Source organism: Drosophila santomea, chromosome 2L (genome assembly GCF_016746245.2).
Source record: "Drosophila santomea strain STO CAGO 1482 chromosome 2L, Prin_Dsan_1.1, whole genome shotgun sequence".
In the NCBI taxonomy this organism is placed as follows: domain Eukaryota; kingdom Metazoa; phylum Arthropoda; class Insecta; order Diptera; family Drosophilidae; genus Drosophila; species Drosophila santomea.
Window position 1 is genome coordinate 9,779,368 of NC_053016.2, and position 19,331 is coordinate 9,798,698.

At 40.3% G+C, this 19,331-nt stretch overlaps 1 protein-coding gene and 2 long non-coding RNA genes across 9 annotated transcripts in view; 2 read left to right on the top strand and 1 right to left on the bottom strand.

Moving 5' to 3' along the window:
- The window catches only part of LOC120453525 (disintegrin and metalloproteinase domain-containing protein 10), an 84,536-nt gene that overhangs the window by 12,971 nt on the left and 52,234 nt on the right, over window positions 1-19,331 (bottom strand). For all 5 annotated transcript variants that reach the window (XR_005616547.2, XM_039638587.2, XM_039638511.2 and 2 more), the window contains exons 4-5: window positions 14,431-14,627; window positions 13,852-14,368 (exon numbers count right to left, since the gene is read on the bottom strand). Coding sequence is in view for 4 of the 5 variants with exons in the window: in XM_039638587.2 (XP_039494521.1) it covers window positions 13,852-14,368; window positions 14,431-14,627 (714 nt within the window). In the remaining variant the exon portion in view is untranslated. The remainder of the gene's footprint in view (window positions 1-13,851; window positions 14,369-14,430; window positions 14,628-19,331) is intronic.
- Window positions 2,222-7,356, top strand: LOC120453878. Of its 3 annotated transcripts, none has more exons than XR_005616572.1 (4): window positions 2,222-2,560; window positions 6,159-6,653; window positions 6,775-7,121; window positions 7,199-7,356. It is a non-coding gene; the product is annotated as an uncharacterized LOC120453878 (long non-coding RNA). The 3 variants fall into 3 exon arrangements; XR_005616574.2 differs by having other exon boundaries at window positions 6,315-6,653; window positions 7,199-7,355; XR_005616578.2 differs by lacking the exon at window positions 6,159-6,653 and having other exon boundaries at window positions 7,199-7,350.
- Window positions 16,641-17,824, top strand: LOC120453991. Its single transcript, XR_005616581.2, has 2 exons — window positions 16,641-16,905; window positions 17,230-17,824. It is a non-coding gene; the product is annotated as an uncharacterized LOC120453991 (long non-coding RNA).

Here is a 19,331-nt window from a genome sequence, read left to right on the forward strand (position 1 = left end):
GGGCCATATCCATGACCTACCATCCGCCCACCCATATGGATAACTAATGTCTTTTGCCCGTGGCGACAGCCTTCCGTTGTTGTCACACTTTTCCAGCAAAAAGTGTCGCCGTCATCGTCGTCACCTGCGCTTTGGCACTTTCGCATAAAGCCACACTCAGGAAAACCAAAGCCACGTTGGGCCAGAAAAAAGATTACGCATTTTGGCCGCGTCCAAGGAAAAAAAAGCAAAACAAAACGTCCGACAGAACGAAAGTCCGTCCGTTTGGCGACACCCGCTGCCTTCCGCATACAAATTAGTTTTTCTGGCCCGGCCTTTTGGCCTTCTTTTGAATGAATTACACCCTCTGACCCATCCATTCTCGAATGCGATTCTCATTTCCGTAGTTTTTCTTCATCTGGTCTTAGTCGTACCAGAGTACCAGAACACATTAATATTAAATACATTGATCAAAACAGTGATACGCTACGTATGCATGTAGTTTTTGTGGGCTCTACATATGTTGGGTGACTTGGAGTATTTCGGCAAGGCTAAATGCGCCTTTGAATGGTAATAGGCATAAATTATTTATGTAAGCTTAATCTGAAAAGATGTTTTTCAATTAAATTAGAAAGTTGCTTGGTTTTGATTTGATTTCATTTGCCCAAATAAATTCAATTTTATTCATAATTAAATAATTTCTTATTCACTTGCATTGCAAGCCGGAAAACATGTCACCATCAACTCAAATTCAGTAATTCAATGCAGTACTTTCAAATTACAAAGGACTTGAAAGAAGAAGGACAGAAGCCTAATTGTCGCAGCTGTCAGAACTCAACTTGGCATTCGAACTCGTATTCGTATTCGTTTTCGTATCCGCATCCGCATCTCAACTTCCAATCATCCGTAACTTTGCACTCAGCTCGACTTAACTCAAGTGCCAGCAAAAGATAAACAAAATTTGTATCTGTGCGAATGGACGTTGAAGTCGAACGACAAAAGCTTAGTTAGAAGGCAAAAGCAAACGGTAGCCGAGCAATTTGTGGTCAAGTGCAAACTAAAGGCGGTCGATGACAAGGACATCGACTACGATGACGATGATGATGGCGATGGCGATGGCGATGGTGACGGTGATGGCGGTTCCTCGTTTGACTTTGGGGCAAATGAAAAAGAAAAAGTTTCCTAAACGACAGAGCTCTGATGCCTGGCTCTAAATGGTCGAGAAATAAGCCAAATGTATGGGCTTGTCTGTATCAGGCACTAATTAACGACGGAATAATTTCCCCTGTCCGGCAAATGGAAACGAGCCACAGAATCCCAGCTTGATTGGTCTTGCGAATGGTCCTTCAGGCTGGGGTAGGTTAGTGGCTCTCCTGGTTGCTGTGCTGCTCATGGAATTAGAAAAGTTCATTTGGCAGTGCAACTGTTTGGCTTTTGACCTGCTCCTTTGGTGTGCAGCTGCTTCAACTCCTTGTAGGCCTCATTTTGCATGCAAGGCAAAGTGCAATATCAACAAGCCCGGTCCAAAAACCAAGAGAAATATGTCGACCTGTCACACAAAGCACAAACTACCACTGGTACTACCACCAGAGCAGCCTGACACTGAACGCAGGACCAGGCACACGGGCACACAGAATTCCTCATGGCGGACGATGAACGATGAACGATGAACGAGGAACGAGGAATACGCCCCGGAATTTTAAACTAAACTATGTTCGGAGCCCTGTGCCTAAGGCTGGCACTGATAAGACATCCGAGAATGCACAACTGTGAGGATATTGAACCACCCAATACGGAGAATGTGGCCAACACCATATGGACAAGGTCTGCGGAATGGAATGGAATAGATGGATGGATGGTGGTGGGCAGACCGAATTGTTGGGAATTTTCATTGCATGCAGCTTGGCCATAAAATAAATGGAGAACCCTATTCGACTGTACACGTTTGAAAGCCCACGCACCCACAGACACACACTTGTATACATTTATATCAATGTAAGGACAGGTGGCTGGTGGCAGGTGGCTGAAGAGGGCCGCAGAAAACTGGTTACGACACATGGAACTTATGACCTAACTGATAGTGATTGACAAAATAGAGTGTTGGGCCAAGCCAGTTCAACGTAAACCGTAAAAAATAACATAATTTTTGAATATTTTAATTCTAGCTTATGAAAATATGTGGTACTAATAATTTTGAATAAAGTTTAAGTAAAGCAAAAACAAATATCAAAGCAGGCTTAAAACAAGACAACAAGAGTATTTTATTAACATTAAACATATTTTTGAAATACTAAAGTTTAAATTAAATTCTGGAAAATTGGTACCGTGATCTCTGTGCCAGTTTAAGACAACAGTGTACTACAGAAAGTAACTGCACTAGCTTCATTTCCTCAACTGCAAACCAAAACGGAAGCAACAAATATCATCAAGCCCAATTGCATTTGTGGCCGAAAACTGGAAATATTTACTTGCCCGATGGGGCTAAAATTTTGGCATTGCCTTTCGCCAGAGGGAGACGACAGATAAGCAGAAAGGAGTTTCCTGCCCCATTTGGCCAAAAGGAAGAGGCAGACTCGGCCAAGTAAGTCGGCCAGTCGAAATAAGGATGGCCAGTAATATTTGGTCGATGTGAGGAGTGAGAATCGTTGTGCAGGTCCATGATAAAAGTGGTTTATGGCTGTGGTTATAGTCTATTGCTTCTACCAAGTAATCCACTGCTTAGAAGTGCATTATGCCCTTTGTCATGTTTGTAACTTTGTGTGAGGTGTTGAGTTCATGAGCGGCTGTTGCTCACCACGTACATATATCTTCATATAAATGCTAGACCTGCAGGATTAAACTATTTACCTATATATATTCAGCATTTATGTTGAATATAATCCGTGAACAACACTAGTACCCACGATTTCCGATCAGTATTGCGCATAAAGTGACAAGCACTAGGAAACTCTCAGGCCAATGCGAACAATTTGAAACTTGTTTCAAATTCAATTGGAACACTCGAGGGGCTGCTACGTTTTTCAAACCACAGGACACAAGAGGCCACGTTTGTGTGTTTGGCAGCAGTTACAGCCGCCTATGACAACCGAGTTGCCAATGTCGTAGTCGTTGTCAACGTCATTATCAAGTGGCTGACACCCTTCGGAAATTCCGCCCACCGTTTCCCGAAAATGTCCCGAAAATAACCCGTAAAGCACTTAAAAAAGACCGCATGACAGCCAGCGGGCTACTAACAATCCCCGTCCATTTCAGCTCTCCTTTCTATCCTGGCTGAAAGTCTGGTTTGAGAGGTTGCCTACCATAATCGTTGGTTGTTGTTGCTTTTGTCGTTACAGGTTGGTGCAATTACTTGTACACTGGGAATAAGACAGTCGAATTGGGATTTTTTAGTTTAATGTAATACTTCAACCTACCAAATAAGGTGCTTCAGAAAGCATGCATCATTACAAGGAAGTATTATATTCACAAAAATTATTTTTATAAACCTTTTTCGAAGTTTGTGAGCAGTGTTGGGGAAGTCCCAACTAACCGCAGTTTTCACTTCAATTTAAACTTGCTAAATGAAGTGTTCAATGCCCGGATTTCACTACTGTGACTGCCCCGTTTTATCCTTGGATAGAGCGATCCAACGATGTCCTTGCCGCGCTCCTTGAGTTTCAGATAACCGACAAGTTGGAGTCTGCATATGAGGAACATGTTAATTAGAGCCTATTGAAGGCAATCACTGCATGGTTCACTCTACGTAGTGTTTGCCTTATCCATCTCCGAATCAAATGATGTATTTTTGCATATATTTGTATGCGCAAGCACTCGCCCAACAACCTAATGTTCATTTTAATTAAACTCAAACATGTGCGTATTCATAGATGTCTGTGCGAACAAACAGATTCCCCAAATGGCCCATTGAACTGACACTGGGCTCCCAAGGCGGTTGGTCACCAACAAATTTACGAGCACGACAAACGAGAGCAGCAAACATATATGTATGTATGTATGTAGAAGTGCACATAAATTCCCCCACATGAACACACCAACTCAGACCAACTCAGACAAGCGACCATTCACAGGGAAATTTAATAATTTAGCAGTTAAATTATTTGGCACTTGTAATAAAACAAACAACTTGTAGCAAGCTGCAACATCCTCCCAAAACGGAGTGGACAGTTGCAAAGTGTTAAAACGCAAAACTTTCGGAGTAAGCCGCAGAAACTGAAGTGCAGAGCAATGCAGAGGAAACCCTATAATGTGTCTGCCCCGGCATGGTCGTGATGACCAAATGTTGTTAAATAGCACGAGCAACATGTAAATATACATTTTCAGCACAAGATTTATGCATATTTTGAAGTTGGGCGTAGTAGAGCAATGTCCTTGGTAAACACCATGTGTTTGTGAATTTTAAAATGGTTTAAATTTCGTCTGGTACTGCAGCTGTTGCAAGGACATCAACTGCAGGCAGTCCTCTGCAGATTCCACACGAATTATGCTCCAAGACATTGGCCCAAGCAACCAGCTTACTCCTCCAGCTGATGTTTGTCTTGTTGCATATACTCGTGTGTATGTAAAAGCATATATATTTATCATAATTCCACATGCTTGCCCACTTTCTGAAGTCATGTAATGCTTGGTAAAACCCATTTGGACACATTACGCATACGCCATGTGGTCGCACGATAATATAAACTTCTGTCTAACTCTTGATTGTAAAAGTTTCGGGTGGCATTTTTCGTGCGATTGTTTAGTCAGCTTGTGTGTACATACACATTTTACAAGTAATTTATTTGAAATCTAAAATCAAATACTTTTGCTACAAACAGCTTAAGAGGTTAACTGCATTAATTGGTATTTATATTTTATTGATAGTGCTAAATTGCACAATATTAAAACTTTTTCATGCAAAAAATAGTCTGTGATAAACAAGTAAATTTGATTTGCTGGAATATTCCTTAAGCCTGAGTAAATTCGTTTAAGGAGAATCTGCGATATTTTAAAGCAGAATCCTTTTCACAGGAATGGCATCTCGTGCAATGTCAACCGCAACGATTAATTTAATATTTCTCGGACAGAATCACGAACGTCTCACACCCAAAACCTTGGACCCATTTTGCCTGCGGCCTCGACTCCAACGCATCCCCGTTGTGCTGCTGTCACCTGGACAGTTTGGATAAGAGTGGCAACAGTACTGCAGGCAAACATTTGCATAAATATTTGCCAGATTCGTAGAGTGGTGGCCCATCTCCCCCGAAAAACCAGAAAATGTCCCCATTTCGTTGATGACGCCAACAGATTTTAAATACATTTTGCACCCAGCCAGCCAGCCAGCCAGCTCCCCGGTACTCCGCCGTACTCGGTCCACACCTGCCGGCTACAATTATTGGTTTGAGCGCTGTCCGCGGTCCAGGTGCTAGCGCTGTGGATACCAGTATGGGGATATGGGGCTATGGGGATATAGGGGGCTATGGGTTAAGGGGGTCGATTCGGGGGGGCCCTAGCCGAATTCCCCAAAATAACGAGTTTGTGGTAAATTGAATTGTTCAACATCCACATCTCCGCAGCACCCACCCTCGATTATCCCATTCCGTCGCGTCAATAAAATCGTTGCACCGTTTCATTTCGTCCTGATATGTTCGAATGATGCGGTTTTGCTATTGCTACCTCGCATTTATTGAGCGGTGAGCAGGGTATATAAGGCAGTAATTAAACTATACGAATTTTACGATTATGATTTATAGACTACCACTTCTTAGGATAAAAAAGATGTACAAGAATACCAAAGTAATGCCACTACTTTTCTTGCTTAGTTCAGTTTGAGAATTATCAAGTTAGTTAAAATCTAAAAAAACAGTACTTATATTTGCCAAATATCCTTTGTTTTTTTCCCGGTATTAAATAGATATACCTGCAAATTATGATGGTCATAAATCGAATAGCCGTCAATTTATATTTATTTATTTTTCTTTTCTATCTATTTTTGTCTTCCACTGAATATGACTGCAAAATGTGAAAATAAATGCGGCTAAGCCTTGGTTTCTGCGTCATCCAACGTTATTTTATGCAAAATATTTGCCGTCTAATCTAAAGTGCTATGAAGAGCTAAAACAAACATTTACTCACCCATTTATTTATTTAGTCCTTAAAAATGAGTGAAAACATAGTACTTGCGTATTTTGTATGCGTTATAGAATGCACATGCACTATACGTCAAAATGTCAGCGCTTTTGATGACCACATTAGATGAAGAGCTGGATGCTATCCCCATCATTTCTCTTCCATATCGGACGATTATGATGACAGATTGCTTTATTGTGATATATCGGCAATAACAACCCAATTCGCAGACATGTTGCGTTTCGGCAAGGCAATCAAAGTGGCATGCAACACAAATGTGCAATCTAGTTGCAAACCCATCCCGAAAATAGCTGCTGAAAAATAAAAGCGATCCACGTTGAAGTGACAGAGCAACACACAATGTCATGGCTGGGAACTTTCATCAGGTGTGTTTGTCTGCCATAGAATGGTGATGGCAATGGCAATGGAGATGATGATGACGATGATGATGGTACGGGGGTGCTTAGTACCAGATAGACAAAAAAGCCATTAAAAGCGACTTAAATGTTGCGAAATGTTTTCACGCTCTCTGATCTGAACTGCACTCGCATTCCGGCGGAAAAGTGAAGGTGAGGAAAACTCAGGTGGCGGGGAAAAGCTTTTGCAAAGTCCGTAGCTTATGGCACATTTCCATTTGCCCAAAACATATATTAAATTTTAAAATCTAATTTAAATTTTCACGCCACATAGACTGAGCAGCAACAGCAGCAACAACAACAACTGGGGATAACATCAAACAAAAGGGGTACGAGCAACAAAACCAAACGAAGTGTATCACAAGAAGCCATCGCGAGGAGAATGAGTCAGACTGATGAGAGGGATGCCCAAAGAGGGCAGAGGGGTCCACAGAAGCGACATAATGGATAAATCCGGAGCTGACTAGGAGGATGACTACTCGGAGTCGAGGGCAACCGCATGGAACTGAACATAACTTCATGGAATGCATACTAAGTGTGATATTAAAGGGTGACTAAAGAGTGTTTTGCAACAATGATTAGTTTAATAGAGCTTCATGGAGCTTAGTCAAATAAATTTAGGTAATTCAACTAGTTTGAGTTTTTTCATAAACCCGAAGTGCTTTACAAAAACATTGTAAGATTTATAACTTTTTCAGATTTTCATGAGCTCAGCTTCACCCCATTCAACCTGCGCCAACTGACAGTGAATAGAAAACTCAGTCCGTGTTTAAGGACAAAAAGGAGAGGCACGAGTTTGACCAAACATGAAATATGAAAAGTTGGCATGTTGCATATCAGCGATTCATTATGCTGGGACAAATGTCAATTAAAAGTAAAGCGTAAAAATAATAAACACTGTGGACACTGGACATTGTCATTTCTGAGTTGGTGGTGTGGTGCTCATAAAAACGGTTCGGAGTGCTTATAAAAAGTAAACCCATACATGCTTTTTGCCGGCGGTGTGAGTCCGGGCATAAAAAGTTAGTCATGCGAGATTTTTGGTAGTCGTTGTTGTCGTTGTCGTTGCCGTTGTCCTTGCCGTTGTCGCCGGTTGTTGTTCTGCGTTGGCCAGCGCTGCAAAGCCCCATAAAACTGCACAACTTCAATTAATTTTCACATATGGCGATGGTGGGGAAGTTGGATGGATGATGGGAGATGGGCAGTGGGCAGTGGAAGGACAATATGCCACGCACATGGGGCAGCGGTCAACGGCAGTAGCAGCTGACTGTGAACCCAGTTCAGTGAATTCAATTAACCGCAATTTCCATACCAGCGACAGGGTATGCTCCTCTATCAAATGCAATTGTTGTGCGGTTGGCAAACAACAATTTTCGGACAACTGACAAAAAAACATAAGAGATAGTAGTACAAAAGTTTGCAGCATACAAATTTTTCTCATGTCAGCTAAAAAAAGGAGTATTAAACCAAATGGGAGCACTCATACATAACGACTCTGAAGTATGAAAATAATTAAAATTTAATATGCATTCTGGTCAGTTACAAAATAAAACATATGAATGTTTATGTTTATCTGACAGTTTTTACATTCGCCTCTTGTTGCCTTTCGTAATTTGTCACTTCTAATTGCAATTTGTGTGTCAGTATCTGTACGAGTATCTCTGCGTTTGTATCTGCATCTGTGTGTACTTGATTTTTGTTGACTTTTGCATTGTAATTATGCGGTCAGATTTGAATTGAGATTCAGCAGCAACTAACGATGCAGATGACCCATTTCTGGTGAGCTGCTTTGTAATTAGCTCAACCAGTTCAATTGTTGCCCTTTCAGTGTAATAGACAGGAAACCGACTGCGATTGCTAGCTAGTTGATTTGCATGCTCGAAATCGTATTTGATTGGAAATGTTCGGTGCACATTCCATTGCCCGTTGTGGAGCAGGAGAACCATTATGGTTGAATTATAAGCGCATCTGATGGGGCAGAAAGGAGGCTTATTAATGTGGCTCATTAATCGGAATTTGGCATGAGGGAAACGCACTACACAGTTTTCGCAATTACCACATATAGTGGGTATTGTAAGTAGTGGCAAAGCTTTTTGAATATATGAGGTGCGTAGTTTCAAATGATTGATTAGTGTAATGCATTTAACACCCTTTATCAATATGAAATAAGAATGACTTTAAGAGCTCTAAACTGATCTATGTACACCAACGTGACACCGCAAATACAAAATAATGGAAAGTCTGTGAACCAAGTGCTGCACTAACACCCGTTCTAACAAACAACTGCTGACCGCAGAGTTTGAAAAATTGCGGGAGACTCTGTCGGTGACCGCGGGTTGAATGACCAACGGTAACTTAATAGAAGTTGACACATGTCGCCACGCATGCAAAATGGATTCATCCAACCGCAGCTGGGCAGCAGCAGATTGAAGGGGTCATCCACCCACTCCGTTGAAGCAGCTCGACTCGACCACTGCCGCACAATCGCAATCACAGGGCGAGGCCATTGTGCTCCAACGCAGTTGATTTCAATATACCCCCTTTCATGGCCACTTCAGCCGGCAGCGTTGCCAATTAACATGGCCGTCGGTTGGCTTCTGTGCAGCAGTCTGATTTCGATCCGATTTGTTAAAAAAAAAACGCATAAAGCTCTGAAGTCTAGACTAGTTGGGTTAAGAGACTATTAGATACCCTGTATTTATATTTATCTGCAGTCAGGCTCTTTTCAGAAACGTTCTTAGTGAACGCTTATACTAATAAATATTTTATCACTACTTATGTATATTTTTACAATACATTTATATAATATACACAAACAGCCCAAATAACCCCACAATCCTGTAGTATCGAAAGAACTGCACAAAAAACGGAAAAAGAGGGAAAATAGAACTTCCGGCTATGACTGTCGCATGTCAATTTGGGCACCCATTCTTTTTCTTTTTTTTTTGTGAATGTTATCCATCGCTCCCTTATCATAAGAACTATGGGGCGAGGTGGGGGAGGCGGGTGAAGTAACTTGTGCAACGTAGCATGAAATTTGTTTGTTTACAATTGCAAACTCCATTCCAGGCTCCAGTGTAAAGCGGCTCCTTCCATCGGTTTTCGTCGCTGCTGCTATCAAATACCGGAAATTATTGTATGTTATGCCAACGTCAACATTGCCCCCGCGGCATCATCGTTATCGAAACGCGGCGTAAATCCTGTATTTATGTATTTTTGTCTGCTTATTTCATGCATCGTTGACTGATACATATTCATAGCAACGCGATACCCAGCAGCACTGCGCTGGAGAAAATTGAATAAAAGTACACACTCAGTTTTCGTTGGAATTTGGTTGCCCAAACTTACTCTAAAATTTAAGCAGATAACTGGCTTTCATCTCCCAGAACGACACAAGAACAAAAGCAAAAGCAAAACTAATAATAAATAGAACTTTTTGCCATCCCACTAACAGATTCCCTAATGGCCGCTCATTCATCAAAGAAATAAGCGAATAGCAGCAGCTCATTAAGCACAAAAGCATGTAGTTAAAAATTCCAATTTATTTAAAGTTTTAACAGCCGCAACTATTACTCTTTTTTGTGCTGAAGCCCATTTCAAACAATTCGAAATGAATCGAGTTTAAAACATCTGCGTGTCATTGACATTTATGCGCCAATAAGTTCACAGTTCAGCAAAAGTTAATGGGCCTCCTGGCCCAAAAGGAGGAATGAGTCAAGTGCGGGGCAGCTGTTGTGCGAGAGAGGCATTTTTCTATAAATTTGCATAGTGTTATAGCAAGTGCAATCAAATAGTCGTAAATAAATGTGAGCCGCATTGCATTTATGGCACTTGCAGCGACTGCACATAAAGTTCCCACAGGCATGGTCAATGCACTCGAGAGCCCGAAGGATAACCGGAAAACGAGGGGAGTGGAATGGTATGGAAGAAAGGAAGGGAATAAAATGGAAGGAGGGTTTGAAAGAAGGAGGGAGATCCTGTCGAGGAGTACTATATAAGGAGCAACAGTGACGCCAGCAAACAATGTGCCACTCGAGCTGCTTTCTGTTTTGCTGTGCAAAAATTATATTACAACATTGTGTATAAATTGTGATTTCCAGGCAACAGCAGCTCAAAAACACATTGCACTTGGGTACACTGAAAAAATTGACGAATGAGATAAGTCAGATTTATTTTCTGGAAGTCTACTTTTTATATATGGATATCATTTTAAGTTTGTTCACGGAAGTTCTAAACTTTAAAGACAGTTTAGTTTTAATCATAACTCTGCTTAATGTTGGTATATTTTAACAGAATATTTTTGGAGTATATTTTAAAAATGGTAGATAACCAAAATGAAACTAGTTTAAAGATATCTTGGGTAGATAGTTCTTCTAAGAAACCCCCACACTGGCTTAGAGCCACGTATATTTTTGAGTAGCAAAACTCAAGCTGACTACTTTCTTGCAGTGTAATTGAGTACTTGTGTTGCGGCGTATGTTAACCCCTTGGCTGCTTCTGGGGTCGCCGGCTCACGCTTCGTTACTTGGCTGCCAGCAAGTTGGCGGGAGTGGAGCAGCGACAGCGAGACAGTGTGCCAGCTAGGGGCTATAAATGGGTTGCCTGGGAAAATGGAAAATCGGCTGGGGGTGGGGGGTTGGGTTAGCCGAGGTGGCGGGGGGCGGAGGGCGGATAAGCAATGTGCGTGCGCCGCTTGGTCGGTTTTAACACGCACTTAACGCACCCCTTGTCGCCGGCACCCCCTTAAAAACGGATGAATGAGTGTGTACACACCAACAATGTAATGTAGGGTCCGTCGACGACTGCTCATTTCCACTACAAAAGTTAATATGCTGCTAAAATGGCATTAAAATTGCGGTGGGGGTGTGTGTGAGTGTGCGTCGCCAGTGGGTTAAGAAACTGCTGATAACTTCAGAAGCATAAACACCTCGCGACACACTTGCCTCCCTACTACCGAGGCTAATAAAGTTGGACCAGCTGAAGAGGAAAAACTCAAGGGGAAAAGCCATGCGAAATATGCGGTTAACTATGAACTAGGGGGTAGCAGAAACTCATAAATAGAAAATGAGTAAGCGAACGGCGACTGGCGAGTGGCGACTGGCAAAGGCGACCATTTTGCACTTTTCACAAATTAAAGTTTATGTTATGCTCCCCCCCCACGACTAAGTGACCAATGGCAGTTATGTGCAAAAACCTTTGACACCGCTGTTTTACTTTCCACGCTTGTCATGTCGACTTTGAGCACTTAATTGTGCCATTTAATACTAGCCAGGGCACTGAGTCATTCAAACGTTTAATAAGTATAGTTTAAGTGGTTAGAAATATTAGCAATAAAGTTAACTTTAGAACACGGAATTATAAATATTATTTCCTCTTGAAAATAACAATCGCAGCTAATTTTAAACTTGATAGAGATACTTTTAATTAACGTAATTGTGACAGAGACATTTGATTTTGAAATGCAATCCCATTAACTGACTTGTAATGCGATCTAAGTAAATAGCAGCGAATTAATCAATTGCCAATGTCAAATTCGTTGTTTTATTCGGAATTTACACTTTACATCAATCAAAATGTGCAACAGCAACAATGAAACTAAATAGCCTTAAATAAGCTGACAGGTGGGCGTGGCTCGTGTGTGAGCTCATTAAACTGATTACGCCGCACCCCCAAAACACATATATGTAGTAGTAAAGCTTGCGACTTGGCTAAATGCACCCATGACAATAGTTTTGTAAAGTTGTGTTGTTGATTCCCCGAGCATGTGTGTGTTTTTCTGGGAATGTCAAATTGCATGCAATTTTTGCCAGAACCAACAATGGGTTGTAGATTGTCAAAAAGGAAAAAGTTTGCCAACAAAGCTGCTATCTGGAACTCAAGCAAAAACCCACCATTGCTCCCGTTTCACTTGTTTAGCTATGCATTAGATTCTTCCTCTTCTATTGTTGCAACAACTTTATATGGCTATGGGAACATTTTTGCTTGCACCTTTACAAAATAAATCGATTTATTTACCACCCTTTATTAAATTAATACACGCGCGTAAAAACTGTTTGGTTTTAATCTTTTCGGTTGAGGAAAATTATTTTATCTTTTAATACAAAGCATTTACAACGAATGATGGGGAATATAATATTTTTTAATATTAAATACACGACCATAAACATTACTACTGAAATATGTCTGCAATTTAACAAAAACCGCAGAAGAACAATATTTTCGTTCAGTGTATGTGTGTAAAGCAACCGCCGGTCTGGAACCTGATGTCGTCATAGTTGGTGGTGCTGCCTGCACAATAACAACGACGATGCATCCGCTTTTTTCAGTTTTGCAGTTGCAACTTTTCATTGTCAGTGTCATTGTTGCAGCAATATTACGTACGAGTACGTTCGAGTGTGTGCGATTCTGGGGGCAGGCCCACCTACTTTGGTTGCACCATTGTTGCCGACGAGTTGAATAAAAAATTGACCATTGAACCGGCTAGAGGAGAATATTCCTCTTATTTTCTTCGCTTTATACGGCGCTTCATGCGTGGCTTGCTTTTAAAATGAAGTCGCTGGGTTTCGCCTTTTTGAATAAACCATAAAAAACGTTGCTGCACCGTTGCCCGTTTGGTCGTTTTCAACGGTATGAAAGTTTTTCTGTCGCTTCTTTGTCGGCACAGCTGACGGATCAAAGTTTCCAGTTTTTCGCCATTGGCGGTGAAAAACTCTAGCTATATACTCAGTCAGTTTCCGTTTCAGTTTCAGTCAGTTCAGACATATTCTAATTGGGCAGGAAGAACATTGTTCCACAATTCGTAAAACTTTGTCTTTACACTAAAACTAACAAAACGTGACTTCTTTTAATATGCTTATGAATCAGGAATTAAAATTAAAAAGTAAAAAACAAGGACAACGTTTTTTCAAATCATATTGATCGAAGCCCCTACCGTGTGACATTAGCTAAGCTCTACACCCAGATTTCTCACTGCGCCGACAAACAAGTTGTTAAGCTCTACAACTTCAGAGCCCCAGACGGTTTTTGTGTGGCTTGACAAACTGACAGTGAACTGAAGAGATGAGCTCAAGCGAAATGATTAGCAGCCACTCGCGACTTGTCATAACTCAGGTGTCAAAACAGAAACGAAATGTTATCAAACAATTTCAAGGCTGACTTGTGTCCCCATCGTCAAAACGCAATCCTCAAGAAGCAACCATGAAGGAGTACAAAATAAAGTCTAGAACTTTTCGGCGAGATGCTCGCCGGCTTAATAAATCACATTTAACAATGTGCTAGGGGTATTTTTCATTTCTGCATCGGCAGGCAACTTACTTTTGAAAAGTGGGAAAAGCAACTTATTTCGACTTACCTTCGCGCACATTTTCGTAGGCGTCCTCGACATGTGACTCCTTGTAGATAATGGAGTGAAAATCAAGTTCGTCCTCGCCATTACGCTCCTTTTCGTCCTCGGAATACTCTGTTGTGGGTGGGAATGTTGTTGTCGACGACGACGATTCGAAATTCTCTGGAAGCTGCTGGCTCGTCGTTGTGGATTCAGCAATTTTCTTTATAAAGTTTTCTGTCTTAGTATTAACGGCAGTGGTACTGGTGTTGCTTTTGGCCAAAGGCCGTGTCGGTTGTGTGTTTTTTGCGGCTGTTGTTGCTGAGGATGTCGTCGAAGTTGGTGGTGTTGTTGTCGCCGTGCGATTTGTGGGAAAATAATGTTTGGCATGTTCAACATAATAGGCATCACGTTCCGTTATAATTTTACCCTCGAATACCCCATTGTGTATGGAACCAAATACATAACTATTACGATCCCCTATCACTTCGCCCTCATAGATATGATCCGTGGAGACATCAATGGGACCTTTGCTATCATAAAACTGCAAATAAAAAGTGGAAACTATATAGCATACGTTCGGTTGATTTAAATAGCCATACTCACATCTAACTTATTGCTAAATGTATTTAAATCACGTTTTAATCTAAGATGGAAGTCTCTTCCATGTGATGCAAACTTTAAATGTACATAATGATCTTTGGTCACTGATCGTCGCGCTCTATTGTGACTAGCTCGGATGTGCTCGTGATCATAGTTGAGTGTTTCGTAGTGGGATATGTATTCGTTAAGTCGCTCATGACCTGTAATAAGAGAAAGGTAACAAGTTAATATTGATTCTAAACTTTTTCAATAAAAGAATGACCCATGATGTTCTCATAAAATCAAAGCAAAGCAATAAGTTATTATTAACATAGATTCCAAACCTTTTCAATAAGAGAATGATGTCTTCATTAAATGAAAGCAAATGTAATTTGACTGCAGTATTGGTTAAATAAAAGGAAATTTTCCAAAAACCAAAAACTGCATGAAAAGTTTTTGCTTGTTAAATCTTAAAAATCGATTGCAGGACGAAAACGGAGAAACAATTTGATAACCGCAATTGAAATTAAATTGAAAACCGGAAATTGAAACACAACACCACACCACACCACACCACACCACACCAACCAGACCAATCCACACCAGACTCTCGATGTGTTTATGTCCACTTCAGGAGCAGCCAGGACTGGCCTGAAAGTCCTTTGATTACTTTCATATCCTTGTCAGCGCTCGATCCCTACCTTCACTTAATACTTTTAACATTTGATTGCATTTATGCAATAAGGTCTTAGTATGGTGTGGTCTTGGTATGGGCGTTGGTATTGGTTTGCTGCAGTTTTTAGTAATGCATTTTCTATTGCAGGGGCCCCCGTGATGACTAAAAGTCGTTTCAGCACATGCCACAGCCAACTGCCTAACTGATGGCAAGTGGCACTTGTGTGGGGGGGCGTGGCTGGATTGCTCTACGACGACTGCCGCAAACATATTTATTTTGGCAGATGGACTGGAAAAATGGAAAGGCAAGCAAGGACGACAGGAAAATGGCATGCAAGGCGTCGCTTTGCGCCCTTTTCCTCTTGGCCAGTTGAAACTTCCACAACGTTTCTAATGCACTTACAACGCACACAGTTGCACGCATAACTGCATTACTTAACAGAGAATTTTCGTCTGCCAGTTAGGACTAAGAGCCCCGGCCATCAAGGCCGCCTGTTTACCTAATGGAGTGTGTTGCCAACTAGAGTGTGCTGCTCATGGATGGCTGTGGTCACAAAAAAAAACAGCTATGTTTTGTTACGATTTTATAAAATGTAGTTTTTCTGTTTCTAAAAATTGTTACATACTTTGGGAATAGTTAGAAGACACTTTTTGGAAACTTTAGCAAGGGGTGACAAAAAGAAACGCATTTCATTTATTAATTCAAAATGCAAAAAGAAAAAGGGTTTATCCTTTTTTAATTCATTTTCAATACATTACCATAGTTAATTAAAGCCAACGTAGCGATAATGGTTTGGTCAGACCTCATTTGGCATTAAATTAATTAAAATGTTGCACAAAAAATGATATAAGCTTAAAAGAAACATAAAAGCGAACGGGCAGGATGCGGGATCACCTTCAAAACGACTGTCAGAAAAATTACACAGAAGCAAAAAGCATCAGGAAAAAATCCTCATCACGAAATAATTGCCAAAGGTTCTAAAAACGGGTAATATAGGGGCAGGGAGCTGAGTGCTTGGTAATTAAAATGAATGTTCAAGCAAACATTAAACAACGATTTTTTGTACGTTTCTTTTTGTGCCAACGTCATGATGAATCAAGCCGGAATAAAAGGGAACAACCTGCAGCGGGGGAGGGAAATGTAAGGGAGCCCTTGGCCAAAGGGGTCATTTAACTAGTTGACCCACAAAACGGTACAAAGGTTTACCCAGCGTCGTTCCCTGTGGTTCAACAATGCGGAAAGCCCTCTCAGCAACTGATTAAACAAAGCTTAAACCCCGAAGGTAAAATAACTGCTCGAAAAAATAAGCGAAAGGTGGCATCAATAGATTCTGCGAAATTACCGAAAGTGAGATTTTAATGGTCACAAAATCGCACTAAAAATTAGACATTCAGTAGTGAATGTAATGGTAACGTGATCTTCAAAATAGGCTCTACATTCACTTTAATATTCGTATATAACTGAAAAATATTCAATATTAGATCAAAGTACTCTGGGGGAAGGTGATTTTTGACATCAATTCCGAGTTTTGAATTTATCCCAATCAGTGACACCTTGACTTACATTTTGCCTGTTGCTTTCCGGTTTTTCCGGCCAGCTCTTTGTATTTCCCGTCGAATCCCTCCACCGAGCTTCTCTTCTCAGCTGCTGCACAACTGGCACAAATAAATGGAAAAGCAAGGAAAAAAAAAAACAATCGACGAAGAAGAAAAACCCGCTGGAAACTACTTTCGCTACTCGCTTTTATGGGAAAGGGGGTGTTTGCGGAAAATTGAATATGGCTAAATGCGCTTGACCAAAGAAAAGGCCAGCACAAACATGAAGTAAACAACAAACACGGTGGTGACTGGTGGCTGGCTGTGCCCGACTTTTCCAAGCCATGAAAAAACGAAGAAAACTTTTCTTTTCAATGTTTCTTTTTCTCGCTAGTCGAGCTTTGATTTTCTCAGATACATTTGGCAAGTTTGTCACTAAAAGCCAATCCAAATATAGATACTATATTACGGAAAAACTGGTTGCAGTTGAAGCTAGTTACTTTAATCTCAATGACGAAAAGGCGAGTGAGAAAAGCGCTTTTCGTTTGTCTCACTTATATTCCATTAACCCAAATTCTCTCTTGTCCCATCGATCCACGTCGCCATGGCTAGGACAAACGAGCCTTTAATGCGCTTCACTGGAGATGGAGATAAGCGACTACATAGAGATGACTACGAAAACACAGCGACAGTTCAGGCTAAAAACCCGGCGGAGAAATCCCAGCCAATCCCACTCGAAGTTATTCATTTTTAAACTGCGCAACCCACACAACTCGGCGATGCGGTGGAAAATGATGATTCAATTTGGTGGCATTGTGGTCGGCAGCAAACGAAAAAAAAACCTTTTCAATGGTTCTCGAGTTAAATATCCTGAGGATTCGGTCAGCATTCTTGGCTTAATCTGCTAGTTTTTGATTGATAGGCTTAATAAGGCTTATATTGCGTGGGTGGAATTCGGGAATAATGTTGGAAAGCCTGCCACAATGAAATTAGCCTGTGTTTGGGATTTTGATGAATGATGTTGAGGTCATTGGACAAGCGAAAATCGGCAAAGTTAAATCTTTTATCTGTCCAAATATAACCACAGAAAAGAAAGATACATGAACACATTTGTTTTAGTAATTCTTAATATGAGTTTATTATCCACAATCATAGCCAATAAATAGCAAAAGGTGATTTATTCTCACTTATTCGAATCAAATCGTAATTAATATTTGTAATTGTTTTTGTATTTATTCTGCCAATATTTTATATTTTTAATGTGTTGAACGACATCGTTAGCAGGTACAGTATCAACTTGAATTTAAATAGCCCGCAGTTTAATACAAATGAAAAATAAACATTTGCCGAGACGGGAAAATGAGAATTTACGAACGATGACAAACTCATTATTATGTAAATAATATAATTATTACGATTTTAAGGGCACTTTACAAAAGCTGTCATTAAAGCCTATTCTTCAAAGGGAAAACTAAGAAAAATATCCATTCAACTAAGCTGAAATAGACAAACATTAAAATGGAAGATTAAGAGCAAGGTTTTCCTTTATTTTACACTCTGATAATAAATGAAAATATATGTATTCGTCTTACTTTTTGAAGGGCTTTGCGCTGATAAAATGATTTCAGTGCTACGTGATTTATTGCACTTTGCAGGATTTTATTTGACAACCTTTCGTGCGCTTTTATGCTTTATTTTCTTGTTGCAAAGCACCAAGGCCAACAATGCTGCGGTCCCCTTCCAAAACACCAAAGTAGCAGGAAAACTTTCTTTGCTGATTTTTTTTGCGGTTTTGGAACGAACAGAAATGTCAACTGAGGCCATGACGTGCATCCCATTAGGTTAGAAAATTGCAGCAAAATAAAAAAATTCTAAAGTAGAAACTTTAAAGAAGTTGGAACTTGTCTAACAAAAAAAGTGGTTAATGACGTGAACCGTGCATAGCACGGTCCCGGGAATAACATTTTTTTAGGGTTTTCTTGTGGTTGGCAACTGTTTGCTACTCTAAGAAATTAAAAATTTAAAGAGTTTAACTTTATGGTTACAGTAAATGGAATTTTTTAAATGTCGAAGTGTAAGAGAACGCACGCAGACTATTTCTTTCTTTCTTTCTTTCTTACATGCTAAATGGGTTTTTGCATTTAGTAAAATATTTGCAGATGAAAATTCTTTGTTAGAAACTTTTGGCAACTGGGTAAATGCAGGCAGTAAAGCGCCTTAGGTCTTTAGCTTAAAGGCAACAAACTGCAGCAACGTGGAAGACCTGCCACTACAAACAAGCAAACACCTTTCATAACAGCAATTACAGAGGCAAAGCTTTTCACCTACGCACACTCGCATTCACCTGGACTCTTTGTCTTATGTATAAAGGAAAATGCTAAGGACAATGATGGAGGCACATTAGAATACATCTACATCTATTTCAAGCACTTTAATAATACGGTGTAAGCCAATCATTCAGTTTAAAGCAAGTAAATGCGAAAAGAGTTGTTTAAAAAACGGCAAACAACTTACCGAACATATAGTAAACTTGAATAAAAACTTATAGTTTGATAGAGCATGATTTTCCTTATTTAATGTCAGCCAATTATACATTTTAGCAAAGTCGATCGATTTCAAAAGGGATTTGACCTCACCGAGGCTGGGCCAAAAAAATAATTACCATATTATATTCGAAGGGCATGTAAAACTTTGTCCGCAATCTCAAGACAAAT